We start from the raw sequence: 21,312 nt of genomic DNA on the forward strand, positions 1-21,312 counted from the left end.
ACCCACGCACACCTGCGTGTTACGACGCTCATACACCATTTCATTACATTCACACCGGGAGACGCGGCTGCGTGCTCCCGCATGCCGACCGTCATCTCCCTCACATACCGCTCTCTCACACACACGGTCTCCCTTGCACTCGGCCGTTCACTCACTCCTGCCATTTCCCTTGCACACACCAGACCACTCACACACGGGGTCGCTTCCACACACGGGGACGCACTCACACCCTGCACCACACACACCGGGACAACCACACTGGGGATTCGTGTCCCCACAAGGGTCTCCGGGGGCTCTATACCCCCCCAAGCTCTCCGTGCACCCGTCAGTACTCCTCCCCTCAACCTCGCAAAGCACGACCGAACCCACCTGGTCGTGACTCGCCTCAAGGGGGCATACTCCCTCCCCTCGTTCCTGGAGGAGGCCATCCAGCTGCTCGCACCGGGTCCCTACCCAGTCCGCCAGCTCACCCCCATTGTCCTCCACTACCTCCGTGTGTGTGTGCGCATCTCTAACCCCGTCCAATTCATCCTCTATCTCCCGTGTCTATTATTTCCGTCTCTTCCGTTATCTCCCTTGTCTCAACTATTATTTCCGTCTCTTCCCTTGTTATCTCCATCGTGCACGTCTCCGTCACCCCAATTAGTTTTTCGCTTTCGGTCACCGCCACTGTTGCTTTCTCCATCACCTTCACACTTCTCGCCCAACACGTCCCCCGAATTACTTTGTCACCCGCCTCCACCGCGGGCCCGACAGCCGTTGCACACCCTCCAAGCTCGTTCGCTCCCACACGTGGAGTCGCCATTTTAAGCTCCCTGGTCACTGCCTTCATGCCCGCCTGCAGGCTTCGGCCCATGTTCTGCGTCTCACCCCGCAGTTCTTTCATTTCTTCCTTCATTTTGAGTGCGTTTGTTTCCATATTCGTTTTCATTTCGTTTGTGTTTGTATCCATTTTCGTTTTCACTTCGTTCATTTGCTTGTTCATGTTCGCATTCATTTGTTGCGCATCCGCATTCATCTTTGCCAGCATGGCGAATAGCTGGGCCATGTCGGGTGCGCTTGGGTGAGCCGTTTCGGCAGGGATCGGGGAAGGGTTTTGGTGGGGAGGGGGAGGGAGGTGTCATACACCGCGGCCGCCGCCACACCTATTTCGGGCTCTGGGTTCAGTTGGGCGAGTTCGTCCTGTACAACCAACATTTCCTGCTCGGGGTTTTCATCCTGGACCATGGATTCTACACATTCTAAATCCATTTCTAATACCCCCGGCTCCCGCTCGCCTTGAGACACCATCTTATTTCTCGTAAAGAGTTAATTTGAATCGCTCGTAATTTGGAGGGAATCGGGGGTCGCTCCTCTCACCCCTGGACCGATTCCCGTGAATTTGGCTGGAGACAGGAGAGCCCGTTTTCCCGCTCTCCGACACCAGTGCCGCTAGGAGGGGATGAGTTTGTGTCCCACGACCTGACACCAGTGTTGCGAATTCGCGCCCGCCGGCGTGCGAGCGGCACGTAACTCGAATCGCGGCACGTCGCCCACCGGACGGACAATTCCGTCGTGACCTTCTCGGACTAACGCCGGGAACTAGTCACGGGTGGGCCTTTCGGCCTCACCACGATCGTGCCAATCGGCCCCCCGCGTGGGATAGGGTTGTTCGCCAAATTCGACCTACCTAAGTACGCACATGGAGGGTAGACCGGGCGATCGCACCTCGCCGCAGGTCGACTTCGGACACGGGCCACTTTAAGCGACCCGTTCCGTATTATCGGGATAACCGAGCGGTGTTATCGTCAACCTCGACGGTTCCGATTAATTATCGGGCGTATTTAGCCCACTACCACAACCCTTTACGTGAAGTAAGATGGAGATTCAATTAAAGAAAAGACGAAGCGAAACGGGAAAAACAGTTCAACATAAGGCACATTTATTCCGCGGAAAACGGAAAGCACACATATAAAATGACAACAATTATGCACCAAAAGCAAATGCAACAAAAGGAACATAACAATGCACATCTACTACTGACTACGCGAGCACACGGCAACACTTACACAGTTTTACTTTACAGACGGCGCCGACAACACATATACTCAAAAGCAAAAGAAAGGGGCCACCCTCAAATACAAGGGGACAGACTGGGCCTGGGGCGCGAGACCGCGTGGAGCCTACCCGTCTTGTGATGAGCCGCAAATTCCGCGCGGTGCCCCGACTCCGCGTTCCTCCGCGGGTTTCGTTGGCACTGATTGGAATGGGGTGGGAACGGGGCCCCCTTTTCGCACTATCTCAGCGCGGGGGGAAACAGGGGGGGTTGTTGATGCTCTGGGGAAAGAGGATAGCTGGCTTGCTTGGGTCCCGCAACGAGCGACTCCACTGCGACCTCGACCGCGCTCCCGGCTTCACCTCTCTGCAGCTCCCCGACAGACTCCGAACCCCGACAGACTCCGAACCCCGACAGACCGACTCTCCTCCAGACCCGTCTTGACTGCTGCTGCCACACTCCGCCGCCGCCATACCTCTCCAACTCGCCCGAGCCCAAAACAGAAAACTGACTGAATTCGCCCCACGCTCGGCGCTTTATAGTACGGCAGGAGAATCCATATGCAAATTTCCGGATCAGGATGAGCTCGGGGGCGGAGCCACGCTCGCCCATTGGACGGAGGAAAAGTGGGCGTGAACCTCCCCTGATCCTCGAATTTGCATATATCGATTCTACTCCGACGCTCCTGGAGGCGGGGCCAAATCGCTCTGCGCTTAATGATTGGACGGATCGGAAGTGGGCGTGTGTCATTCCTGATCCGACTTCCCCTCGGAAAGGCCGCTCTTTGTACCCGCGGCTCAGCGCGCGCCCCGCACGAGGCCAGGACAGCCTGACGCTCGGTGCCCACAAGCGGTGCGGGAATGGCGGCAGAAGGAGGAGAGGTGAAGGTGGTGGAGGGCCTAAAGTGGCAGTGATGGCCATGGCGACGCTTGGAATGGCGGTGATGCGATGGTTGCGAGAGCGAGTTGTGAAGGTAAAGGTCGTGGCTGTTGGCGTTGTTGTTGTTGTGAAGCGGCGTTGTGGTTGGTGGTTGTTGTGTGATGGCGGTTGAGACGTGGTTGGTTCAAAATAAAGATAGAACAGAAAAACGGCTATCTTAAAGGGTCGCAGTCCGAATGAATCATATTTATTCCCTCTAAACAACGGGTTTGGGCTAACTACACATGTACTTACAGAGATATCTCACCTACAGGACCTGAATGGTGGTTTGCGAATTTCCTCAACCACAACAATATCCTCAAACAGAAAATATTCACAGAGGAGGAACTAAGAATAAGACATGAGCAAACTGAAGAGGCAATCGGACGTGACGTAACGGCACGTGACAAAATATAGGAAGTTATTGTTGTTGTTTTTTAATGCTGCCAATATTCCATTATACGGTAGCTGTAAATTAGAAACACGTTCAGTAAGTTCTGTGGTCGTCCGGAAGACGTCAATCAAATACGTCTGTGTCTACATACGTCAATATGCGTTGGAGGTATGTTACACATCGGTTCAAAGCACGTTACTCATAGGTTAGAAATAAGTTTTGGGTAAGCTCAGCATTACCTCGAGGTGTTTCAACTTTATGAGTAACTTACAAGTAACGTGCCTCGACGTGTGTCAACGATCGTATAAAGTGCCTCGACGTGTGTCAACGATCGTGTAACGTGCCGACAACATGTTACTCATAGGTCATAAATAAGTTTCGGGTACGCTAATCATTACCTCGACATGTTTCGATTTATGAGTAACTTACAAGTAACGCGTGTCGACGTGTGTCAACGATCGCATAACGTGCCTACAACTTATGGCCAGCGTAGCGGAACGTGTGAGTCATACGCTGGCATACGTTGTAAAATTTAAAGCATGCGAAAATTTGAGGACAACCACAAAGTACAACGATGAAAGCCAGCGTACTACGACGTATGGCAGTGTTTTTCAGCATGCTCTTAACGTATACAAAACTTACCCATAACGTATTCGATGTGTGCCGGCATTTTAGACCAATTTTGCATACGTCAGGCAGACATTGGCTAAATCGTCAAGGTGTGACAGGGCCTTAAGGAACGGCTGGCTTGGCAAGCGTTAGATAGCTGTTTGGTAACTGAACACACACAAGGCACAGCCATGTTGTGACATCACACGTGCGTGGGGGAACGACTAAAAAAAATCTCGTGCCATGTCGATATATAGCATGGTTCTTGGAAGTATTATGACTGATGATTTGTGTTCTCGTGTTTCAGAATACTAGTACGTGCCGGTAAAAAAAAAATTAAATAAATATTCAAACCACGAGCAACAGACAACAACCACACAGGCCGTTTCTTCGCTCTCACGTGCTCGTACGTGCGTGGCCCGGAAGTTCGATATTATTCGCAGTTACGATTATTCGCAATTTAGTTTTAATACCCAATTATTCAATTAGCGCCAACATATTTTACCTCTTTGCAATGTCGTGGCAAGGAAAAACAAAAAGAGAAGAGAAGAGAGAGAAAAAAATTTACTTCCTGGCTCGGAGCATACCAGCACTCTGATGTTACAGAAATTTATGCACCGTCTCATATGAAAACGATCATAACTTGGGGCATTGTGTTTGTCTATAAATGCACATAAGAAATCGAGAAATTATTAGAATACACGAAGTCATCACTCTCCGGAAGTCCGTACGTTATAACCCGTAATGGGGAGCGCGGCTGAGCTTCCCTTCCCCATCGGCCACGCCCACGCAACAACGTGTCTTGTCATTGGTTTGGTAAATAAATGGCCATAACTTGGGAAGCACTTGTCCGATTAATATTGTTGTGGTTGACGAAATTCGCAAACCACCATTCAGGTCCCGTAGGTGAGATATCTCTGTAAGTATATGTGTAGTTAGCCCAAACCCGTTGTTTAGAGGGAATAAATGTCATTCATTCGGGCTGCGACCCTTCAAGATAGCCGTTTTTCTTTTACTATCTTTATTTTGGACCAACCGCCATTACTACCACCACAACCACCACCAACCGCATCTCGACAACCACAGCCACCTTCTCCAGAACCGCCTTCACAACATCCACCTTCTCCACAACCGCTTTCACAACAACCACTTTAACCAAAACCGCCCAATCACACCACCATCACAACCGCCTCAACCACAACCGCCATCGCATTTCCATCTCAGCACATGGTTGCCAGAAGCCTGGCATTCATCGAGGGAGAATGGACGACGGCCTCACCCCCTCCTCCCAACGAATAACCCTGCGAGAGGAACAAAAAGCTCTGGAAAAGGCAAAAGAAAGGCCCCGATCCAGGAGAAAAAAAAACGCCGTTCTTCTGGAAGTTTCCTGCGCTTGCTGGAAGAAGGGGCGGCGGCGAAGCGTGGCAGCAGCAGCACAGCAGCCAAGGCGGAGCTCGAGATATAAGGAGGAGGCGCAGGCTCTAGGGTGTGCGTACGCTGAGGTTTTTGTCTCTCTCTGGGCTCTGCATTGCGTGCGCTTGCTGGATCGCGCGCGCTCTGGCTCTCTGGCGGCGAGCTCCCTGGGACGGTCATGACGAGAGCGGCGGAACGAGATTGAAAGCGCCGAGCGCGGAGCGGATCGGGGGAGTTGGAGAGGTGTGGCAGCGACAGAGAGAAGAGTTTCTGTTTCGGGCTCGGGCGCGTTGTGGCGGCGGCGAAGCGTGGCAGCAGCAGCGCAGCAGCCAAGACGGGTAGGCTCGACGCGGTCTCGGCCCCAGGTCCGTCTGCCCCCTTATCGTTGAGGGTGGCCCCTTTTTTCTTTTGCTTTGGAGTATATGTGTTGTCGGCGCCGTCTGTGAAGTAAAACTTTGTAAGTGTTGCCGTGTGCTCGCATAGTTGGTAGTAGATCTGCATTGTGTTTCTTTTGTTGCATTTGCTTTTGGTGCATAATTGTGGTAATTGTATATGTGTGCTTTCCGTTTGCCGCGGAATAAATGTGCTTTATGTTGAACTGTTTCTCCCGTTTCGCTTCGTCTTTTCTCTAATTGAATCTCCATCTTACTTCACGTAAAGGGATGGTCGTGGGCTAAATACGCCCGATAATTAATCGGAACCGTCGAGGTTGACGATAACACTGCTCGGTTATCCCGATAGTACGGAACGGGTCGCTTAAAGTGGGCCGTGTCCGAAGTCGACCTGCGGCGAGGTGCGATCGCCCGGTCTACCCTCCGTGTGGGTACTTAGGTAGGTCGAATTTGGCGAACAACCCTATCCCACACGGGGGGCCGATTGGCACGATCGTGGTGAGGCCGAAAGGCCCACCCGTGACTAGTTCCCGGCGTTAGTCCGAGAGGGTCACGACGGGATTGTCCGTCCAGTGGGCGACGTGCCGCGATTCGAGCTACGTGGCCGCCCGCACGCCGGCGGGCGCGAATCCGCAACAATATCAAACCTGAAAAGGCACATCCTCAGGTCCCCAGCAATATACCTGGCAAGTTTCAATTAGATCGGACCAGAGGTTGGCGAGAAACAGTGGTCACACACACACACACACACACACACACACACACACACACACACACACACACACACACACACACACACACACACACACACACGCACACACGCACGCACGCACGCACGCACACACACACACGCACGCACACACACACACACACACACACACACACATAGACACAGACACACATTGCTGGAATTATAGATAGATAATTCAATTCAGATAAAGGTTTAAAGAGTTTAAAGGCTCAAAAATAAATTAAATTCGGACTATTGTTTTTTTTGGTGTACATTGTCGAGGTACGTAACTTTACCGCTGTTTACCCAGTGTCTATTACACCACCCTATCTAACACATTAAATTAGTTCTTCGTAGCCGTTTGTGTCCTTTATCGCGTCATTAAAAACAGAAAGCTTCCTCTTTGGAATGATTTTCAATTTTGTTTGACTGCCACAGGCAGACAGAGTAAAAAAAAAAATCTCACACCTCTTTGCGCATGTGCAATTGGGATGAATTCAAAGCCAAAGTACGTTAAAATGAAATACTTTCCTTCCGATTCGTGTTCAAAATATAACGTTTGATAAGTTGTTCCTCGATCATAAACTGATGAGATGGAGGGACAGATAGCCGGACGAACATGAACCGATTGCTTAACCCCGCTTTTCGCCTCACGTGCTCAGGGTGACTACGGGTTATAATGCACGGGAGAAGGGATAACATAAGATACATGGGAAGAAATGCCTTTTTCGGCATCTCTGCCCTTGTAGGACAAGTGCCTCACCAGTGGCTTTGGGAACGGCACTTATCAATCATGGCTTATCAAGGAATTTAATTGAAACATGAAGAAAATGTTCCGACAAACGGATATGAAAATTCCCTTTGCATTTGATTATTAAAACTAAGTTACACGAAGAGTGTATTTATTGGGAAATCTTTCTAGTTACATGCAAGTATGGAGAGACAGGCCCTGACACGAACCAGTGATGCAATCATAATTTATACATTGTAGCGACTCTTGAATGCAGGAAGAGATCTGTCTGTGTCGGTGCAAGTGGAGATGTGCGAAGGCATCGAAGGATCAGATATACTTGGACAAATCTGGATCAGAACAGATTGGAGTTGGACCATTGCAGACAAATGATTTTGAATTTCGGTCAAATTTGATTTGATGGCTTTAAAATAAAATATAAATTATGTTACAAGTACAACTTGGACAAATCTCAAATGATTTCACAAAAAAGTTTGGACCAAAACCAAAATCTAATCGGCTTGCTCTTGTCACTTACCAACGAATCCACAAAATTTTGTCATAGTCCGTGCACAATTTTTTTGAGATATCGTGATATGTTTCTGGCCCTATCTCTAAAAATTCTCGTATCTGGATCTTTACCAGATCTTCACCAAAATTGCATCAATTTGTCTTTGTAACACCCCCAACCTGTCCACCAAATTTCGTCCAAATCCGTGCATAACTTTTTGAGATATGATGATTGGGTTCCAAAAAGTCTGTTTTCTGAAGAGGTAGGTTGCAGGGTGTGCTCAGCCTCGGACGATTTACAATTACAATGAATATCAATGTTGTTATCAAAATTATTGTCAATGTTCCTTCACATATGAATTAACTTTTGGTGCTTTTATTTTTGAAACTCTGACAGGGGTTTGCATTCAATAGCGTTTGTCCGTAAATCCATCGAACAGGGATCAAAAGGAAGGGTTATTTCAAAAAAGCATTAACACGTCCTGGAATGGGATGCCATGCACGACCTTTAATCACCCAAAGGCCGAATTAGATGTACCTCTCGGGCCTCGTAGGTGTCGGGGACGATGATGCTGTAAGGTGTGTCAGGGATGCGATACACCGGCGTTTCCTTATGAAGATCCTGCAGTACAAATCAAAACCAAAATATGCATCTCGCATCAATATCAAATACACTGCAAGTAACATCATATTTGAGGAAAGGCAGTTCCATATTATAAGCGTACAACACAGAATGGAAAACGAGTATTATTCATTGAGGCGAATGTCGTTCTTCGGTTGCGGACAGGTAGAGAGAGCAATGGTTGGAATCAAAAGAACGTTGATCGAGGTATGCTAACCGCCATGGGAAACAAGGAGAAGCTGATGTTTCTGGTGTTGTCCCTTTGTTGGAGCAACGCCCAAAATGTCCAATTGATCTTAATTGCTACTGTGGTTCACATACTTTGACTGACGTTTTGTTGATTCCATTCATTGTATCATATACAAATCAATTGTTTGCACAATTTAACGTCGAAACCTTGCTCTTTAAAATATCCCAACAGTTTTGCATCACGTTTTGCACGGTCAAGAAGAAACTTCATCCAAACAATTTGTAGTTCCAAACTACAAATTGTTTGGGTGGTGGACATCATCGTTTTTTTGAACTAGATGTTTTGGAAGTTATTCAAGCAATGGTTGAAAGACTTTTAAGAAAGTTAAATACAAACCGCGCTGAGGGACAGTGATAGAGTCTGCAGGATATCGAGCATGGTTTTCAAAACAGTGCCGCTCCATAGCATGTGCGGAAATCTGTCGGCAAATAGAAAACAAAACTGGTTTATCCACCATACCATCCCCTTAAAATGACATAACGATATCTTCCAATCGCTCAATGCGCCGGCGAGCTCTACGCAACAACAATTCTAACACGGTGACAGCCACACGTTCCACTTTGTGGTTTCATCCTCATATCAGAACAGATGAATTCAAGGAACATTAATTTGTATCAACTGTAATTATTTTAGTTTGGGATATTGGCTTCGTATGTCTGACATGTATTCCGTTGTACAGGTTTGTTTGTCCCTTTTACATCAAAATTAATGAGCAGCTGTCCATTTCTCCCCCTGCCCGATTCATCGATCAATCCATTTTCAGTCTCCTTGTTTGGTGCTCCAATCTGAGTACTTAATTCCTGTTTCTGGAATCCCAGGTTCATATCCCATATCATATGCCGATTTGTCTAATGCCTAAAAAATGTCTTGGTAATTAATGGGAAAGCACACTGACGTCTCCTAATGTCCTTGGTTCTACATGCGTTTTGCATAGAAATCCCTCGACAAGCCTTGTATTCTCCTCGCACCATCAGGCACGTAAGGCTACCGAGGCAGTTTCATCAGTCAGGGGTGGATGGGTCGCCACTCCGACACAGGATACTCGACTGGCTTACTGTTCCCAGCAAGCTGGTATGCATTTTACTGACCTTGGAGAGATGACAGTCTGAATCAACCCACCAGGTGTTATTTTGGCATGGCTGGGGATCAAACTCAGAACCTTAAGATCCTAAGTCAACTGGCTTCACCAGCAAGACACCATAAAGCTTCAATAAGCCTTCAGCATTTTCATTAGGAAATTAATCAATGAAGGAATAAATCTTGTGACTGTATTTCATACATCAAGTTTGTCAATGACACCCTCTTCTAAAAAGGCCATGTTTATTTCGGAAAGTTCAAAGTTAAAGGCCTCCATCAACATTAGTAACTCTTTAAAAGCGATGAGCAAGACGGATAGCATTTGAAAAATAAAGAACCTTTCATGAAGCTAATCAGTGAGTGGGATAAGCGACACGTACTTATCAACCAGCCCAGAGAGGTATTTGTCAGCCACTCTACGGATACGCTTGTGAATGTGGTTAAAATTCACAAGAAGAAATTGCGCGTGTCGCTCCAGGTCCTCTTCATTCTCCTTTGTCTTTGGCTGCCGGGAAAAGCAATGATATAAACCATTAAGTGAAGATGTTTTTTGTTTTTTTTACAGCTCATTTTACAGTTCAAACTCATTGATGCCACACCATCGTTTGCAGGAGCATAAAACATGTTTGGATGTTACAACAGAAACTCGAACCATGTCGATAATCTCACAATTACAGTGCAGCCCATCGCTCTTTCTCGGGTATTTTAAAAGTTCATATTCCTCTGTGTTCACAAAACGTACCTTTTTAGCCATTACATTAAGAAACATTTCAAACACCTTGTCAGCAACAGCAGCAATGCACTGCATCATTCCTGGGGATCAAACGAACAGATGAATGAAACAAAAATGAACATTTATAAATGGAATAAATAAGCCATCTCTCGCAGAAAGGCAAAAATCACATTCAATAAAGATCAGAAACTAACGTTTCAAGAAACGTGATCAAAACGTTTTTTTGTTTTTTTTATTAGAAACTATTATTGAAATTATTAACTGCTTCAATTGTCAACCATACCCACTCTGGATTCCAGGCATTACAGAGAAATGTCAATTTCAAATATATATATATATATATATATATATATATATATATATATATATATATATATATATATATATATATATATATATTTCATAACAACTAGGGGAACTAACCAAGAGCGTCAAGCTGTACATATTTAAAGTTTCAAAGTAAAAGACAAGTAAATCAACACAATTTTGAGTCGAGATTTATTAACAATCATCAAATTACAAAAACAGATTCAGAATCATGACAAACTAGAACGGCACTCGGTGGAGCGCATACCGCCACCAGGCTGAACACTACATTTTTTATCCCACTGATAGGTAGGATCTGAATGCGGACCTGGACCAAAATCAAATCGGCTTATTCTTGTCACCTAACCAACTCATCCACCGAGTTTTGTCATAACTCATCCACAACTTTTTGAAATATTCTGCTATGCATCGTTTTTTGTCCCATTTATCTATTTGCTGATGACTCCACCATCTGCCGTGACATCCCTCATCCTTTAGACAGGCAGGCTGCAGCCTCTTCCCTCTCTTACAGACCTTGACAAAAAATCACAAGCTGGTCAAACACTTGAAATATGTCTTTCAATCCTGATAAATCAAACACTCTCACTATCTCCCACCAAAAGGACCATCTGGCAACCTCCCTCACATCCACTATCTGAACAATCCTCTTGAGGAAGTTCAGTGATTCAAATTCCTGGGTCTCACTATCGGCCATGATGTTTCTTGGACAAACCTCATTTCATCGTTGGCCTCCAAAGCCAGCCGGCGACTAGTAACCCTCATCTGGTAAAACTATCTAAATCCAGGATCACTGCTCACACCTCCACTCAATTGTTCCTCGTTTTTCCCCATCTGTGGAATCAACTTCCACATTCTTTTCAATCTCATTCTTCCCTCCAAGTCTTCAAGACAGCTGCTCCCTGCCATGATCCTTTGTACCTTCATAAACTCCATCCAAACCCCTCCTCTGAAGTTTCCAGTTGTTCCTCCTTGGAGTTCCCTTCTCCATGCATGCGTGTTTTGCGTCCTGTTTTTGTCTTTTACATCCTGATCCGTTCAGTGTCCTCTTCCACAAGCGTCGACTATGTATACAATAATAATAATAATAATAATCTCTATCAATGGTGAAGAATCGCTTACAAAAATTAAACTCCTCTCGTATCCGAATCCGGATTCAGATTCTCATCAAAATAAAATTGGTTCATCCTTGTCACGCACCCAACCTGTCCACCAAGTTTTGTTCAAATCAGTCCATAACTTTTTGAGCTATTGTGCTATACAGTAAACCCGCAGATATCACGGGGGGGGGGGGGGGTTATGTTCCTGGAAAATGCTGCAATAGTTAAAACCGCAATCTTAAAAACCAAGGGCCAATGGAAAAAGGAGAGTTCTGTTCCTGGGCTTTGAGAAAATATAGAGGAAGGTCAGCGGCATCCAGAAATAAACATCACAATTTAAACAAGAAAAAGAGCAATCAGAGATTTCAGACCCTCTTCACCACTTGTTTTATGTGGTGTTTGTGTAGTTTTATGTGGTGCACTTTGTGTGGCCATTGAATACTGGTGTGTTGCATAATTAATGAGAGACAGAATTAGAACTGTTACTTTATAACTGCCGGCAGTGACGTCTGGGTACCAAGACGTCCCGCTTTCATGCAACCCCGCTTTGATTGGACAACTGACCCTGACCCATGACTTTTTTTTATTATTAATCCATTGAATTTAGAATGGGATTAAAATAAATTCAATTCAAATCAAATGGAAGACCAAATAGGTACAGTCCTGCAATTGAGTCATCAGAAGGAACCAGAACAAGCAAAAACCAAAGATGAAGTCACCAGGAGGAACCCAGACAGGATTCACATTTCAGCTACTACTTCTCGACCGAAAAACCCATCCAGGCACAGCCAAATGAGCCATATTCAAAAAATAAATTAAAAAAAAAGAACCCACATCAAATAATTACATATTTCTGCTTGCCAGGCCATGTGTCCAATCAAGTTGAAATTTAAACCATGTATTTCCCATCCCTACAACATCATAATTTTGAAGTTTCATGTCGATTGATTAAGCGGTTCCAGAGAAAACGTGATATAATATTTACTTCAATGTAATATGGCTGCCAAACCATGTGACGTATCAATTATTCCGAAACAAATTGGTTCTCCCAAGGCTTGGGGAAAATTTTTGTGAAGTTTCCCCTCGATCTGTCCAGCCATTCTGGAGATGATTTTTTATAGGTTTCAGGGTAAATCCAATATGGCTACCAAACCATGTAACCTATGACATCATATGTGTGAAACTTTTGTTCCTCGTGGATAGGCAAACAGAAGTGTAAAGTTTCGCCTCGATCTGTTCAGCCTGTTCAGAGAAAAAAGATTTTTGAATGTTTTTTTTTTTTAAAACTGTGGCTGCCGAATCATGTGATCGATGGCATCATCAAATTTTTTTGTGTACTATTTTGTCCCAAGATGACCCTGAAAATTTTTCATACTGATCAGATGTAGTGTTCTACATATGGAATTATGATGTCGTAACGAAGGCACCTATGATGTCATAAAAATTTTAAAAATCACATTCCCCATGAGGAGTACTTTCCGTGTGCCAATTTTCAATTCTTTTCATTGGTGCTGTTTCACAAATACAGAGGTCCAAAGTTTTTCCAACATAGCTGCCACACCACATGTCCTATGATGTCATAATTATCATTAAAACATTCTAACGTAAGTAGTAAGTAGTCACATCTGTACTGAAAATTTGGTCTCAATCCGACAAGCGGTTGCGGAGAAAAACACAAGTTCTGTGCGGATAGACAAACAAACAAATTAAAAATTGCTCGTTGAGCAAGGAATTTCCGGAATAACTTTGTCATATCTCCATGATCTCTGAAAAAACATAAACCTGGAAATCAATTTGGTTCTTATAAGTCGATAGTGCTACTGTTTAATGAGTTATAGCACTTAGTTTTGTCACAATCATAACTTGGAAGTCAATCGGAATTGAAATGGCGTTTTTAATCGCAATTTGAAAGCTTTGACCCGACCCCCCCCCCCGACATTCGATCCCCGACCGCTAAGAAGGGTGTTGGTGTGACACCCCAATGAGACATATGGTTGGATGCAGTATTGGAAGATGCACATTTTGGATTTGGTTTGAAGTCGATATGACCATTTTAGCGGACGTTATTGCGAAAATAAGAATTTCGGTTTTTCGGTGACCTTGACCTTGACCTTTGACCTAGATTCACCCAAAATGACAAGTGTCTAAGTTGAACTATGGCCGACATCTGTACCCAGTTTGGTGATGATCGCTGAAGCGGTATGGCTGCTACAGGGTAAACAAACACACAAACAGACAGACAGACAGACAGACACACAGAATGACACACACAACCAACCAACATAATTGCCGAAATCCGTAGGATTCCGGCAATTAATAAACAAAAACAAGACTTTTACCTTTTTAATTTATTTCAACACAGCGAGGTGGGGCGAGAGCAAGAATATTACGTGCTCTGCCATAAATATAAACCACAAGACTTAGCTCGGGAGGATTATGATGCTGTTAGAACAGGGAGCAGGGATGAGGGAGCAGGATTCAGCGATCAGAAGAGCAGCATTAACTTTACGATGAAGCCGCCTGCAGCATTTCCACATAGAAGAAGGGTAAGACGATCCTCAAACACCTTACCTTGAACCCTGGAGCAGACATTTCTTGCTTGGAGAGCAAGGTATCAGATGGCATCCTCTTCCAGAGTAATCTCATCTCGTCAGCATTAAAAACCTGCTCAGGCATAAATCCCTTCACCTCGATACCGGGTGGGGTTGACTCTGCTTGTCATCCTTCCGAGGTCGCCATCCAGCATGCTGGTATCCTGTGTTGGAGTGGTGACCCGTCCAGGATTGTGTCCAATAGCCAAGGAGACTGCGTAGGCAGAACCAACGCTCTGCACAGAGTATGGTCCCAATGGATAGATGGATGGATGGATGGATGGATGGAGGCTGAATCTTATTTTACATTTCTCAAACCAGCCCTTGCTGTTGAACTAGAGTATTCGGACCCAGGTGCCTCATGGAAACGTTAATAAATCCGCAACGATTTCTCTCGTATCACCGCTCCACTCAAAGGCACTTTTTTCTGACTTTGATCCTCGAACCAAACATTAAACGCTTTTTCCATCCTTTCAATGAGGATCACAGGACTAGAATGACGTTTTTGAACTTTTCGGAGCACTGGCGGCAACACTTGCATGGATATTTGACTCTCTTTCACGGATACACCGCACAGTCGATTCACTGATCCCGCAATGACATCCCAGAGATGCTGCACTTTCACCTCTTGCCAACCTATCTAACAACTCGATCTTTTCTGCACAATGTTATAACCTTTCTGTTTTTGGTACATCTCATTTTGACCAACATTTTAGGTTTGGGCTAGTTAAAAATGGTGCACAAGAAACAACAAAAGGCTAATAATGGGAGGTCATTTTGTAAACACGGACGCAAACGATGACTCATCTCAGCTCAAAAACCATAATTGGCCGAAATGAATTCCCACGATAACTCAATTGGAATATAATAGGTTGCCCATGATTGGTCAAAAACCACGATATTCGTGCCCGCAATATTTGAGGGTTTGCTGTTTATCGTTTTTAGCCCCATCACTCAATGGTGAAAAATCACTTTAAAAACATCTCGGATCTGGATCTTCACCAAAATGTCATCATGTTGTCCTTGTCACACATCCAACCTCTCCACCAAATTTCATCCAAATCCATCCACAACCTTTTTGAGATATCCTGTTCAGACACAAATAGACAAACAAACAAACAGACAGACAGGGGTGAAAACATAACCCCTGTCCAACTTCGGTGGCAGAGGTAACAAACAATCCACCTGATTTGTCCTTTTGAATGGCTTTATCCTCCAGGTAGCGGAACATGACCTGAAAATGTGCCTGGTCTGTTGAGCGGGATACCCTGAAAGAGAGAGAGAAAATAGGATGGTTTGAACTTCAAGTCTTAAGTCACAAACAAGACCACATCAGCGAATGTGCCTGATGCAGCAAAAAGCACGATGGGAAGTTGGCAAATATGCCAAACGTAGCCACATATTATGGATGAATAAATAACTTCTGATTTTAGTTAGGCTCTGTGGGCACAGGAGGCAGGTGGATATAATCAAATGCCTGTAATATAGGCTTCTAAAAGGTATGAAGAAAATCACACCAATACAACAAAAGAGAGTAATAAAACTTTGGTATAAACATGTTATAGTTAACAAAGTTAAACGGACCAAATTTGGAAAGCAAGAATTAAACGAGAATGGCACTCTAAGATGCCGTGACATCACCAGATATGCCTCTGCCCACATTAGGACATCGTTATACATACTTGTACCAAGTTTGATTTAAATCCCTGAACCCAGATTAGAAAAGTAAATAATTCTAGCTGCCAGACGACGTGTCCGATCAGATTGAAATTTAAAACATATATTAATCACGGCTACCGGATCATAAGGGTGACGTTTCACATCGAATGATGAAGCGGTTCAAGAGAAATAATTGTTTTTAGATCCTCGTGGAGGATCTCTAAGTCTCACTCACGTTGTTGTTCTTGTGGACTTTTTTGTTTCACAGCCCACAGTTTTCATCGAAACTTCCTGAAACTTGGCATATATATGTAAAAAATACCCTGCGCAGACAGTAACCATCTCCGATTTTGAAAATTCCTCCTAGAAAAAAAGTTATGACGTCAAAATATCTCCACTAATGGAAATCGTCTAAAAAATTATCTCCGAAACTCGGCAAGCTTTTTGAATTCTGTTTGCGGGAATCGAACAGGGCATTAGCAGAGATGAACTCGAGGGGGAGCAGTCGGGAGAGTGCAAAACCTCCGCCGCCAATACTGCTGGGTCACTCAAGTGAACCTTATATCTTATTCATTAAATATCATCTCAACAGTGCTGACAGTTATAGTTCTTTTCTCCAACATTTTTTTTTGGGGGGGGGGGTTGGAAATCACTTAAAACATGTAGAAATGCAAAAAAAAAAAATCGAAATTTTGTTGAAAAAAAAGTTGCAAAAAATTTTTTTTCTCTATTTTTGGGGGGGGGGTTGGAAATCACAAATCATGTAGAAATGCAAAAAAAATTTTCTCTATTTTTTTGGGGGTGGGGGGTAACAATTTTTTTTGGGGGGGTTGGAAATCACTTAAAACATGCAGAAATGCAAAAAAAAAAATTTTGGGGGGGGGGACCAAGTCCAAAATTTAATGGCATGATCCTTGGACCATACCTCACCCCCCGACCAAGTTTCGTCGAAATCCGTCGAGGAGTTTTTCCGGAATACTGTTCACAAACAAACAAACAAACAAGCAGTCATAGACTGGTACTTACGAAATCGTCAACTTGACCTCTGACCTTGTCTAATAAAAGCTGTCTCTCGAGAGAAGGTAGCGACGCAAACCAGAAGTTTCTACGATGATTCTGTATCAAACTATCAAAAATCGTAACGTCGACCGGAGCAAAAATCTCCATTTCTCCACGCAATTATATTATACCTTAACGTAACTCAACGACGCGTCTGCTCGAGTGCACTGCATCACGTGACGACCCGTGACGCGTCGAGTGAAATATTTTTTATACAATATTTCTCCAAAACGTCTCCAAAACATCCGATTTTTACCAGAATTTCGACAACCGAGTTTTAAGCGTCCTAAGCGATCGCAAAAACCGAAGACAAAATTAAAATCGAAGTTAAAACGAACTCGTAACGTCGAGCGAAGCAAAAATACTCCATTTCTCCACATGAATTTACGGAATTATGTTTGACCTCACTGTGACCTTGACCTTTGACCGATTTTGACCAAAATCTAATCAGCACTAGCCATCACCCTCCTGAATCTCGTGGTGTAATTTGACATTGGTAGCTTCTTCCGTTCTCGAGTTATCTGTTCCAAACCATCAAAAATCGAATATTTGACCTCACTGTGACCTTGACCTTTGACCGATTTCGAACAAAATCTAATCAGCACTTGCCATCACCCTCCTGAATCACGTGGTGTAATTTGACATTGGTAACTTCTTCCGTTCTCGAGTTATCGTGTCTACAAACAAACAAACAAACAAACAAACAAACAAACAGAAACGGAAGTCATCAATATACTTACGAAATCTTTAGATTTCGTAAGTAACAAACAAGCAAACAGAAAGGGGTGAAAACAGTAACTTCCATCCATCTTCGAAGATGGCGGAGGTTCATTACCGCACAAATGATACATCACTATGACGTCATATCAATTTTTTTGACGTCATTCCTATTTTTTGACATTTTTTGTTTCACAATCCAGAGTTTTCATCGGATCTTCGTGAAACTTGCCATGTTTATGCAGAAAGCCCAGGCGCAGGCAGTAACCATATCCTATTTTGGGAATTCTTCCTAGAAAAAAAGTTGACGTCATAATATCGCCGCTAATGGAAATCGCCTATACCATTATCTCTGAAACTAGGCAAGCTGTTTGAATTTTGTTTGCGGGAATCAAGCCGGGCATTAGTACAGATAATTTATCGCAAACCTGATACATCACAATGACGTCATATTCGTTTTTATGATGTCATCATTAGGAGGACGAGGATCTTGGCTCATTCGAGCTTGTTTAAAAAATATTTTCGTTCAATCCAATATGGCTGCTGGACAATGTAACCTATTAATTATTTGCGAACATCATGGTATCCCCAAGGCTTGGGGAACATGTGGGTGAAGTTTCCGCTCGATCTGTCAAGCCGTTCTTGAGAAGAAGATTTTTATAGGTCTATTCTTCAAAAAGTAGCCTGGTGTTGGCTTAGTGGTTAGGGTGGCTGGCTTGGGATCCTAGGGTCCTGAGTTTGAGTCCCATTATCCACTGAATTAACATCAGGGGGTTGACTCAGCCTGTCATCCTTCCGAGTTCGGCGAAATAAGTACTAGTGTGTACTGGTCCCAGTGTATGCTCCGGTTAGAATAGGTGTACCATATCCCTGTGTGTCGAAGAGGCGACCAGGGTTGGCGTCAGGAAGGGCATCCGGCCATAAAACATTGCCTCAAGAAGGGAACCATGATTGCATGGAGCCCACAAAAAGCTAACCCCTGCTCAGCAGGGAAAAATGGCTGTAAAAAGGCAGTTTTTTTTTTTGTTTTGTTTTTTTCTTCTTCAAAAACTCATAGCTGCCACACCACGTGACCTTTAATGATAACATCATCATCATTAAAGCGTTCTTCATGAGTAATTTTGTGTCAATCTGACAAGAGAAACAGCGAAAAAAAAAATTCAAAAAAAGTTTTCAGAAAAAACAGACATTCAGCATGGACAGACAGACGAACGTACACGTACGGACAACCCGAAAACATAATGCCTCCGGAGACTTCGCCAGCAGAGGCATAAAAACTTACACAGACCAAACTTTTCTGAGCTCATAGAAAAAGATCAATGAAAACAATAGCTTAAGAACTTGTAAAATGGAACCTAAAAAGATATTCATTAAGAAATTTCATAAACATTGACCTGCTGTGGGTTTTTGTCAAACTTGGTTAAACAAACACCAAGACAGCATTTAAGAATACAGAGCCTCGCCAGGGAATATAGATTACAGTAGATATGAGAATAAACGATCTTTATTAAAGTGGATCTACATGTGGGTGGACAGACGAAAAACACAGACACAGACACAACAAAAGTCTTTAAAGTCCCATCAGTACCAGTAATGGATGACTAATTAAACAAAATGAATGATCAACTCAAGACATTTTAATTTGTAAAGGTTCAAATATCTATAGATATATAAAAATATAGAATCGAGGAGCCACACCTGATGTACTCAAGTCGGTAGACAGACAACAGATAGGTAGACATGGCAAAGTCCAGCTTGTGAATCAGGGCAATCACATCTTGAGGTGGATTCAAAATGGTGATTATTGAAGTACGTAGGTCCGTTAACTCAGTCTGAAGGCGCAATTAAATGTACGATTCAGTTTATGATCCAAACTGTTCAATGCCTTTTCCTCTACACCCAAAACATCACCAAAATCTTCGCTGCGTGCTGACCTGAGAGATCGTGTCGTTCTTGAGTGCAGAGTTGTACTGCAGCTCCGAGCGTAATGGCTCGGCACTGGGGAATGTATGTAGTGGGGACTTCACAGCGATCTCACAAGCCCCCTCATACCATTCCTCTGGCCAAAAGCCTGCACGTAAAACAACGCACATCACACAGAGTAACAACGGTATCATGTCCATGTGACATGTGCAGTCGCAGTGTCTGAACTGCGGTGTTGCTGTGATTTTGTTCTTCAAAATAATGTGACAAAAGAGAGAACAAGGACATCGCATGTTATGTTGTGAAAACAAAAAACGAGTGCGGATGGACAAACAGACCACAAACTAGAACAGGACTCGGTGGAGCACACACCTCCACCAGACTGAACAGTTCATGTTTTGTATCCCACTTATCGGCAGGATATGAATCCAGACCTGAAACAACATCGAATCAATTCACCCCTTGTCAAACACCAAACCTGCCCACCAAGTTTCGTCCGAATCCATCAATACATTTTTGAGATATCCTGCTTACAGACAGGCAGACAGACGGACAAACAAACAGAGGTGAAAACATAACCTCAGTCCACCTTTGTTGGCGGCTCCGGTAATAAATATTACAATGAAAACTACAAAACAGTAGACAAGGATTTGGGTGCTTCAGGAAATGTTTTGAAATGAATTGGGGAGAAAACACACAAACGTACAACAATCCATAAAGTAGAATTGGAGGAAAAATCTGGAAGGACCTCATCTGGAATAGTGTTCAGCTTTTGTTACACTATTAGAAAATGGATGGAGGGTTAAGGCCCCTGAATTTTCTTTATTTAAAAAAAACATGTTTGGGTTCTGTCATACATATTGTTCAGATACAAGCATGAGATGTACATACGAGGATGCAAGCACTTAAGTACAAAAACCGATACAGAAATTCTGAAATACTCAAATAAAGAGCCTTCAACTCCACGCAGTATGCTGAAACGACCACCACCTCCCGAACGGACGTGACGCGAAACCGCAAGAGATAAACTCCCAAGACGCCGAATGGATGCATTCATTTAAATTGTTATTTTCACATCGCAGACAGGATGGTGGTTCTCTCTGAATTCAACTGCCACCTTTCTGGTTTTGTACCATCCATCCTTCCTATGCTCTTTCCCCCCTCCCCGCCCCCTTAAGGTTTCTGCAGAGTGTAAATTGTCTGCCTTCTGGTGGGTTTCACCTGAATCTAAAAGTAACCCCCTTCTGGTGAAACTCCCAAAATCTCGACTCACTGCTCACCTCTACTCACTTGGTTCCTCTTTTCTCTCACCTGTGGAACAAACTTCCACAGTCTGTTCAGGTCCATCTTCAGGGCTTCAATACAGATGTTCACTTCAACTTCAGGTTATCCCCCATCCATACTCATGATGCCTTCAACCCCAAATCATCCCATTCCCAAGTAATCCTTTTTTCCGGGTTATTGTGATTTTTTTCCCCTCCTCTCCCGCATGACTTTTTGTTTGTGAGTCGTTAGTCGATTTCTTC

General features: G+C 44.1%; 1 protein-coding gene across 1 annotated transcript in view; it reads right to left on the bottom strand.

Annotated features, from left to right (window-relative positions):
* The window catches only part of PI4KA (phosphatidylinositol 4-kinase alpha), a 189,916-nt gene that overhangs the window by 69,446 nt on the left and 99,158 nt on the right, over positions 1-21,312 (bottom strand). Inside the window, exons 22-28 of the mRNA XM_085859029.1 lie at positions 19,798-19,934; positions 19,562-19,695; positions 15,614-15,696; positions 10,423-10,493; positions 10,061-10,185; positions 8,940-9,021; positions 8,270-8,353 (exon numbers count right to left, since the gene is read on the bottom strand). Coding sequence (XP_085715155.1) covers positions 8,270-8,353; positions 8,940-9,021; positions 10,061-10,185; positions 10,423-10,493; positions 15,614-15,696; positions 19,562-19,695; positions 19,798-19,934 — 716 coding nt within the window. The remainder of the gene's footprint in view (positions 1-8,269; positions 8,354-8,939; positions 9,022-10,060; positions 10,186-10,422; positions 10,494-15,613; positions 15,697-19,561; positions 19,696-19,797; positions 19,935-21,312) is intronic.

This window comes from Eptatretus burgeri, chromosome 16, assembly GCF_056783735.1.
Source record: "Eptatretus burgeri isolate ZD-2024b chromosome 16, Ebu_testis_v1, whole genome shotgun sequence".
In the NCBI taxonomy this organism is placed as follows: Eukaryota; Metazoa; Chordata; class Myxini; order Myxiniformes; family Myxinidae; genus Eptatretus; species Eptatretus burgeri.